General features: G+C 34.2%; 2 protein-coding genes across 2 annotated transcripts; one reads left to right on the plus strand and one right to left on the minus strand.

Moving 5' to 3' along the window:
• The first annotated feature begins 4,093 nt into the window (after nt 1-4,093).
• LOC139515153 (P2X purinoceptor 7-like) lies at nt 4,094-5,630 on the plus strand. Its single transcript, XM_071304715.1, has 2 exons — nt 4,094-4,410; nt 5,444-5,630. Exons 1-2 carry the CDS (start codon nt 4,094-4,096, stop codon nt 5,628-5,630), a joined length of 504 nt encoding a protein of 167 aa, XP_071160816.1.
• Nucleotides 5,631-7,577: 1,947 nt separating this feature from the next.
• Nucleotides 7,578-8,798, minus strand: LOC139515154 (uncharacterized). Its single transcript, XM_071304716.1, has one exon. The coding sequence runs from the start codon at nt 8,796-8,798 to the stop codon at nt 7,578-7,580; it is 1,221 nt and encodes a 406-aa protein (XP_071160817.1).
• Nucleotides 8,799-10,104: the final 1,306 nt, after the last annotated feature.

Genomic DNA, 10,104 nt, shown 5'->3' on the forward strand with positions numbered 1-10,104 from the left:
TTTCAAGGCAGATATATATTGACTTGATTAACAATTTTACCCGATGTTAGATTTGCTCTAAATGCTTTGGTTTCAGATTTATAAGCCAAAATCTACATTTCACCCCCTATGTTCCATTTTTAGCCATGGCGGTCATCTTGGTTGGCTGGCCGGGTCACCGACACATTTTCAAACTAGATACCCCAATAATGATTGTGGCCAAGTTTGGTTAAATTTGGCCCAGTAGTTTCAGAGGAGAAGATTTTTGTAGAAGTTAACAGACGACGCCGGATGACGAAGACGACGACGGACGACGGACGACGGACGCCAAGGTGAGCTAACAAATACAAATAAAAGTTAGTACGCAGAATCTGTACACCAAGACCACCATGTATTATTTGTGTAACCAAATGAATACTACTCTCCTAATAACCTTCTTTTATACATTGTATACAAATCTGAGGACATTCTTCAATTGGTTCTCTGCCATCCCTATTTGTGAACCTGTATTATAGTTGGGTCTACAAATTGAATAAATATAAAACTTATATGTAAATGATTTATAAACTACTCAACGAATTACAACTACATGTTTTTAATATAATATAAGAATTCTTATTGTCTTTGATGACTTTTAGTTAACTAATATTTAAACAATATATATATATAGATTTATTCGACTTTGGGCCTTTCCGAAAATACAGAAAAGCGCTTCGGACGCATTGTTTTAATTTTTCTCATAAGGTAAGGATTCCATCATTTCGAAAGACAGTCAACTGCCACAAGTTTTTTAAGTTATATTTGCCCCCTAATTTTACGCAACATCAAAGAAACCATTTAGTCTTGATCACAGCGCCACAACCTTTTGTAGTGACATTGAAAACAAAACAAACGAAAAGATTGGTTTAATTAGAAATGTCCTGGGATAGCTGCTGCATTAAAATATAAAAACGTACTTCAAACAAAACACTTCTGTTGTTCAAGTCAACACTATTACACTGTGATAAAATTACAAAAAGCTTAAATACCAAAAAAGTATTGAGTATATATAGAAATTATTGTAAAAGCAAAATGTAATAAAACTTTATAAAGTTCTGCTGTTGATGATACAAATCCAACCTATAACCCCAAAAACAAAACAAACAAAAAACAAACACACAAACAAACAAACAAACAAACAAACATGTAAAAAAGAACAAAACAAAACAGAATAAAATAAATAGCATCATGAAATTTTCCCACCTCCCAGTTGACATGTCAAATATTTTTGATTAAACAAAATGGGGAAAACGATTGATGAAGTTTTTAAATAAAGATGGGTTTAAACCGTAAATTTGCTTATTTTATTTTTACTTCCAAAGAGGCATAACTCAAGAACCAAATTTAAATTATTTCAAATTCGGCTGTCTAATTTTATAGTGGATTGTAAAATTTAATTATGTAATGGCACACTAAACTTTTGGATTTTGTATCTCCCCGTTACGCCAGCTAATGTAAGGATGACGCGCTGCAAACTTAGCTTTTGAAAATCAACATCTAACGTGTACCCATAAAAAAAATCTTAATCTGGCGTATTAAATTATAAGCCTGATACCTTTGATAACTGATAACTATTTACACCGCTAGGTCGATGCCCCTGCTGGTGGACGTTTCGTCCCCGAGGGTATCACCAGCCCAGTAGTCAGCACTTCGGTGTTGACATGAATATCAATTATATTGTCATTTTTATAACTTTCCTGCTTACAAAACTTTGAATTGTTCGAAAAACTAAGGATTTTCTTATCCCAGGAGTAGATTACCTTTGCCGTATTTGGCACAACTTTTAGAAATTTTAGGTTCTCAATGCTCTTCAACTTTGTACTTGTTTGGCTTTTTTACTGTTTTGATCTGAGCGTCACTGATGAGTCTTGTGTAGACGACCGTCTAGCGTATTGAATTATAATCCTGGTACCTTTGATAACTATTTAGGATCATTACATCATGCATTTTCGCATTTTTCTTCTTCTTCATTTCGATGCATATTTTTTAATTAATCTAATTGAATATTTCACTATCAAAGTTAGAACAGCTAAAGTAGAGAAGATATTCAAGCAGTTTTAAATTGTATTGACCAAATTGGGTGAGCAACCATAACATACATAATTGGTAAACGGTAACTGGCAGTAATTGGGGTGTGTTGAATGTCGTAGTCGCTATGCAGGAAAACATAGATTTGAAATAAGAGCTGAAAGTAAAACTAACTTTTTGCTGCTTAATAGATCTGAAATTCCCAAAAGATTTGTTCTCTTTAAAAATAAAAAAAATGATATAGATATTAGAATCTACACCCTTTTTACAAGGATAATATTAAAGAGTTGGTGTAAAAGACTTGTCGACTTGAATCCCACTGATATATCCGAGATGGGTAACATTTCTTCCTGTGAACTGTATTAAACCTTGTGAATTACTGCTAAACTCCAGCACAATGTGTCGATCTTACAAAGCATAGTTCATATTTATATCTCCTTGAAGTGATCTCATCCTGTCTCCCATGTTATATGTACCGCTAGATGTAAAACTTATTGGTCCATCAATCGTATGATGAAACACAGTTGTCATCATTAGAAGCAGGAGTTTATATAAAAACAATCATCCTAATGGAATTAAAAATCACGTATCGTCTCATGATATGGTGAAATCTTCAAGTTGTCCCATTAACAACACTATTCATGATAAATGCCCAAAATGGCGCAAGCCAGGGCCGACGTGCAAGACCCTCGTGGGTAGTCAAGGTTGCTAAAAACCACACTCGTCGTCGTTTAAGCAAGCCGGGCACAGTCAAAATTGGTGACTATGGGACCGCCCGAACCGTGTATTAAACTGACGGCAACACATCAGTATCCGTCAATGACGAATACATAACCAGTAAACTTGGTACAAAAAATTACTGTGTACCAGAGGTGCTCCATTGTTCTAAATGCGAGTTGATCTTTTAAGTTTAGGTTTGATTATATTCGAGGTGTGGTATCCTTTTCAAACTCAAATGAAACGATGCAAGGCTTTTGATAATATCAAATCATTAGACAGACTATTTTGAATCAGAAAGCGTAAAGGAAATGCTTATAGGCCTTCCTCAGCACAATTCATTTGATAGAATGATATTTGATGAAGCTGTTAGGAAAATGGTTTTATTTGAAAAGGACGAACCAATCGCTGATGAATGTCTTATTCAACCTTTCAAAAAACTTGAAATATATGTCAGAAAGTCAGTTGGAAAATTAATGATACTAATTCATACAAGTACATGTATATGGTAAATACGTGAAAGGTTGTTGTTTCAAATTGGGTCTAAATTCATTTTTGATAACTTCATAATCAATTGTAAAACGGAAACAATTTCATAGGAACTGGTCTGTCATCTTTCGAAAAAGAGAACGAACCATGCAAAGGCCTCAAAACTCAATTTGGTCAATTGTTGAATGAAATATAATAGCTATTTTAGAACTTGATGCAAATTAGGTACATTGTTTCCAGAAGGCCTTTAACTTGCAAAAAAGGCAACAGTAGTATACCGCCGTTCGAAAGTCATAAATCGATTGAGAGAAAACAAATCTGGGTAACAAACTAAAACTGTGATAAACACATCAAATACAAGGGGAAAACAACGAAACAACAGAAACACTGAAGTGCAACAAAAAACCAAAACGACAATACAACACACACAGAAACGAACCATAAGATAACAACTGCCATTTCCTGATTTGGTACATGATATTTTAAGGAGAAGGAAACCAAAAAAAAAAATTTGGATAAATTAATAGAAAATTATTATATAAATATATTTTTAACAACGTTTGTGTTAAAAAAGTGTACCGTTATGAAATAAATCAATATTTTACAATTATCAATTTTGAAATTCCCGCCTCCCAAACTCCATACAGCGTTATCGTTCGGGTCATACTTCCCTTTCTCTACAAAAGAAGCGTAGCCAGATGTCACCACTGTTTCGGAGTTTGCCCGCCTCCATGTAGGCAGCCATTATTGTTTTAGCCCTGACGTCACTCCTACGGTTCCGGTTTACCTGTTCCAGCATCTGAAACTTTGCAAAACTAATTCTATTTACACACGTACCGCGATGGAAAACGGAAGTATCCAAAATCAGATGGGTCTTGTTGCTTACAACTTCGAACCTGAGCTCACTGTTCAAGAACTTGAAGATCGAAATAGAGCTGCATTAGCATCTTCTGAAGCTGTAGTTCAGACATTGGATGAATGGTGCGAGTGTGGGAACTGTCAGGAAATGCCGTCCCTTGAAGAAAATGTTTGTTGTAGGGTATCAGATTTGGTGCTACCGAACTTGGAAGACCACAACTGCATTACCATGCACCATAGTTATGACACCTTAATTTTAAATTCCGATGTATTAGCACTGGCTTACATTCAGATGATGATGTACAAGGGACAGCAAGGCCGGAAGAATTGAGCAACAGGTGAATTTTTTGACATTTTAAAAGTTTTATTAACCAGAATTAAATAAAAAGGTTTCCTTTCAAACTAACTTATATCTGGTTGCCTGCACAAATAATAGACACAGAGACAATTTATTTAAAAAATATGGGGGGGGGGGAGGTGGTCCTTCGAAAATTTTAATATTGTCATTTCCCATTAAGTACACGTCGATTAATAATGAGTTTGAACACTGCATACTATAAATTGAAATTGTTCTCTCACTATGAGACAAAAAAAAAGTGAATTACAAAAAAATCTAGTTTTTTTTTTCTTCAAAGTTTTCACCAACAAATGCAAACTTTAACAGTAACCATGAGTCAGAGTGGGTCAACTGTACTTGGAACTGTATACACCGAATGTGACTATTATTAATGTCAGCATAACTTTCATTCTATTGAAAAGAAAGTATAATATTTGCTCCGATTTTTCGAGTGTCTTTAAGAAGAATGATACTATATAAAAAAGATGCTGTATGACTGCCATGAGACAACTCTCCACAAGAGACCAAAATGACACATACATTAATAAAATGTATTTTTGAATGTCATAACCACAATCCCTTTCTATTCTTCTTTGAATATGACTTCCTGAAATCAACAAATTTGTACTAATATATAAGACATATATCAAGCATCACCTCTTGAGCAGAATCAGCCTGCCTTTCCCGAGTTAAGTGGTTTCTGGTCGCAGTCTTGTTTTCAATGTTTTATTTTGAGGACTGCTGTTTGCCTAGTCGTCAAATGCTCAATGTTGGGAGACTTTTTCATAATTAATGCCCAATGTCTTTTGGACAGATAGAATGACAGATGGAGTAAAGTGGTTACTATATATACCTTTTCTAATCTTTGGTGACCATGTGAAATAAATTAAACTACATGCATTATTGTCAGTTCATTTGAAATTTGGATAAATCCATTTTTTCCAAAATCTATCATATATTTGATGCTTTCATTTTCATTTGTATATTTTATTACAGACATTCCCGTCTTGTCGCTTACAGACAATTCATTTGTTGGATGCTCAAAGGAGAAAACCTTGGAAAAGGAAGAAGGGTGGTAATTCCTTCTTGTGTTGTCAAAGACATTAGAGATTCCTTCCCAGAGAACAACAATGATTATACAGGATTTCAAGCTGCTATAGATGTGAGAGAACTGTTTTGTTGAAATGGTTTAAAATCATAATGACAAAGGATTTGCAAAGAAACACAAAAATTATACATGAATGTGATAGTTTTGTATGAAGCTAATAATATATTGTTAATTATATAAACTTGTATAAACTGTTGCCTTTGAATAATTATTAAAAACTACTGCATTTTATATGCACCTGTCCGGAGCCTGTTGTTTAGTGGTAGTCTTTTGTTGGTGTAGTTCATAGGTGTTTTTTTACTTTTAGTGGTCTAAAACCAATGTCTCTATTCATACAAGAGTGCACACGTTGAAATGTCTCGCCTTCTTTACTTATCATTGATATTACTTATAATAAGAGAGAATTTAACATTACAAAAAATCTTAACTTTTTTTTCAAGTAGTCACTGAACCATGAAAATGAGGTCAAGGACATTGGACATGTGACTGACAGAAAGTTCGTAACATGAGGCATCTATATACAAAGTATGAAGTCTTCCACCTTCTAAAATATAAAGCTTTTAAGAAGTTAGCTAATGCCGCCGCCGGATCACTATACCTATGTCGAGCTTTCTGCAACAAAAGTTGCAGGCTCGACAAAACCATGTTAAAAGACTGTATTTCACATGAAAGGTTAAATGTCTAGGTCATAGGTCATCTTTCAGTACATTGTCCAGTGTTGTTCATAGGTGTTTTTTTTGTTAGTTTATCATTAAGTGGTCTAAAACCAATGTCTCCATTCATGAAAACAAGTTAAGACTGTATTTCACATAAAAGGTTAAATGTCTAGGTCATAGGTCATCTTTCGGTACGACACATCGTCTTGAGGTGCTGATCTCAAACCAAAAATCTAAAATCAATGCCGTCAGGGAAAAAAATCATGTTCCAGACACAGGAATGTAAAACATGAGTGCACACACTGAAATAAATATCTTGCCTGTTATCAAAATAATGTTTGAATTATTTTAAAGTCTTTAAGATGAAGGTTTTACTACAAATATCTCATAAAATAAGCATTATCAATGATCCAATTACGGGTTTTGCTCATTGTTGAAAGACTGTATGGTGACCTACAGTTAACTTCTATGTCAATAAATAGTCTCTGGTTGAGAGTTGTCTCATTGGCAATCACAAATCTTATTTTTACATGTACACCAAACAATCATCATAATCATTACATAAACAAAATGTAGTTATCCTTTAAACTGTGTAGAGATTGAAGAAAACAACTGAATATACTAATGATATAATTCACCTAAAAACATACATACAATCAAACTCCCCCCCCTCCCCCACCTAACAACCAAACTATATGCAAGATATGATTTGCAGCAGGCCAAGTTTACGAGCATATTCCATCCACGCCAGGGACTTACAACCTTACGACTTTTCAAGGTGCGCCAGAGGGTTGCATCCTGTACTGCAAATCATGTTATGCTTAAATTATATGCAAGTATTTGATAAAGCCAAAATGAAATAGAAAATATGGAAATTCGTAAGTACAAAATGTACAAAATGTATGTATGTCATTTGGGAAGGCATAAATTTATTTTTTTAAAGAAAAACATGTATATAATGATCATTATAATCACATTAACATACATCATGTACATGAACAGTATATATCTATTATCAAATAACTTTAACCAAACCCTCTGGTATGAAACTCGAGGCCAAGTTAATCCTTATATTCATAATAAAACTGAAATATTCATTATTCATTGTTGAAAGTGACATTAAACACCAAAAATTAAATCAATCATTCCAAAAAAAAACCCTCACCAGAACATTATATGATTTCATACCATGCTGCATGTACATATGTATGAACTGAATTACAAATTTATCATGTTTGTACAAATGTACATTGCTGGGAAAAAAGATGCTTGCATGATACAAAAAAATACCCCCAGTAAAATGGTTGTTTTATATTTATATCAAGAAAAATATTCAACTGGAGTTTTCACATCGAGAAAAATGTTTCTAAATCAATGCAGATTTTGAGGAAACAGGCAAAGGAGCAATATTTCCTTCCTGTGCCCTTTCCTTTACTGGCAGTGTCATTGTTTCTTTTTGAACCAACACGTTTTCGATCATAGCAAATACCCATTGATAATTTTTGTTATTAAACACTGGCTTTGCCACCCATTGCCCAGTTGCCTTTGGACAAACCAATTTGTATGCTTTTTCACCATCTTTGTTGACCTTTTGACCACGATTTTGGTTAAGATTATGATCAATTACCGCCAAAGCAGTACGTGTCCACATTTGATCATTATCGAATTCCTGGCGTTTTGGTGTATATTTCAGCAACAGACTGTGAAAAACTTCTAAATTTCCTGTATGACAAAATTCATTTAGCTGACGAATGTCCTTTCTCAAACGCTTGTCCAACACTACTTCCTTTAATGCCTTATGGGCTTTTGAATCTTTTACAAGCCATTTTTTAGTGTCAGACAATTCAGGTTCAATTGGTGTGTGAGCACATTGCTTGAAGAATTTACCCTCAAAAGAATGTATATCAACAGTATGATTTACAATGGAAATCCAGCTTTCTTCCAAAATGTCCTTATCTCCACCACAATTACTGGCACACCACCACAAATGATTACAAATAGATTTCATCCAATGGTTTAAATATTCGCAACCTTTCCCTTTAGCCTTCAATGTTAGCTTTTTTTTAATAGATTTGCACAAGTGCCAAACATCAAACTGATGTTGCACTTCCGGAAATTCCTTCTTCATGATGCTTCTTATCTGAACATGCCGATCCGTAGCTAACACCTCAATCCTGAACCCCATGTCAAGCAGAAGAGTCATGCATCTTCGAAAACCTTCAACTTCCATTTTTGAAGATGACCCAGTTTCAGTAACCTTGACAACAACAAATGTAATAATGCGTTGGGTTTCAATATCAAGTAGAGAATAAGTGCAATACTTTGCACTAAAACCTGGTGAATCACACCTTCCATCACCTGCTAGCCGAATCTGGCGATTTTGTTCTTTGATTTTCTTTAACTCTACTTGATGGAGTAAGGACCACGTGTGTTGAACAACAGGCATTAAATATTGTCTTTGAATTTTGTTGTAGGTGGTGTGTGAAATATATTGTAAGTTACAAAATTCTACAAACTGTGATATGTAGCTGTATGTTTGACCACAGAATAATGTTGCAGCACTAACTAATAAATTTCCAACTGGCATCTTGCCAAGGAATGGTTGCCCTTATGAAAAGAGAAACATTGCTGCAACCTTGCGGTAAGGTTGCAGCAACCTTGCGGCAATCTTTTTAGTTCGCCAGAAGACCTGAAAGTTGTTCACCAGTGTTCGCCGCTAGCAGCGACCTTTTGGCAAACATATGTAAGAGTTTGCCGCAAGGTTGCCGCAAACTCTTAACTTTCTTAAATTTGGAAGAACTTTGTAAACAAACTTTAAAGGAGTCCAAAAGTTTACTGGAACTTCGCCGCAAACTTTATAGCATACTGAGCATGCTCCCTGCACTAAAAACAGACTTCCTACTTCTTTGAATTTAAAATAGGAGGGAGTTTGTAATGTTGGTGTTTTCATGTTAAAAGTAAATGGATGTTTTATATGATAGATGTCTGAGTTATATATGATTCAATTAGTTCCTGGAACAGGCCATGCATCAATTTGATCATCTCTTTGTAAGTTAATTTAGACAGTTTTTGCATGTTAATTTGCTTTTATTGGTACAAAAACTATGTCAAAGAACCCCCATTTTGAAATAACGATTGTGTTACACTCTTATTGCCCTTAAGAGAAATATCATTACAGTTGTAATCTTAAACTTTGTGGATAATGATGTTTTGCAGGAAAGGTCTTCAAAACAATTTGCAATTCTATATTGTTTAATCACATTTGTCAGATTTATATTTTAGATATGATATTTTATGCTTAATGTTGTAATGCCTAAAAAAATCATGTTAATCCCAGTTTCTTTATAATTGGCCTTATAAAGACAGATCTGTTCTTGATTTTTTCATACATATGAATCTGTTAAGAAATTAATCAGCTCATTCTGAATTATGCACTGAGTAAATTAATAAATATACATGTACCTACATTGTTTTTATTGTGGTCACAATTTTTATTTCTCTCTTTCACATTTCTTTAGAAATGTTATTTGATCAGAAGGTGAGCAGGTAAATATCAGTTATTGGTCATAATAATTAATTTTGATCCACATGCATGACATGTGCATCATTTTGAATAAGACGTACAGTTTTGAAAAAAATTAAATGTAAAGGTAGTCATAGGGCATCATTATCACTTGATTTGCCAGAAGATCACCGCAAACTATATAAGGCTTTGAAAGTTTGCCGGAAGTTTACCGCAAAAATTACCAGAAGTTCGCCAAAAACTATATAAGGCTATCAGAGTTCGCCAGAGGTTCACCACAAATATTCGCCAGAAGTTCACCACAAACTATATAAGGCTATCAAACTTTGCGGCAAGTCTGCCGCAACCTTCATTTGCATGGTAAAAAGTC

The sequence above is a fragment of the Mytilus edulis genome, chromosome 3 (assembly GCF_963676685.1).
Source record: "Mytilus edulis chromosome 3, xbMytEdul2.2, whole genome shotgun sequence".
NCBI lineage: Eukaryota > Metazoa > Mollusca > Bivalvia > Mytilida > Mytilidae > Mytilus > Mytilus edulis.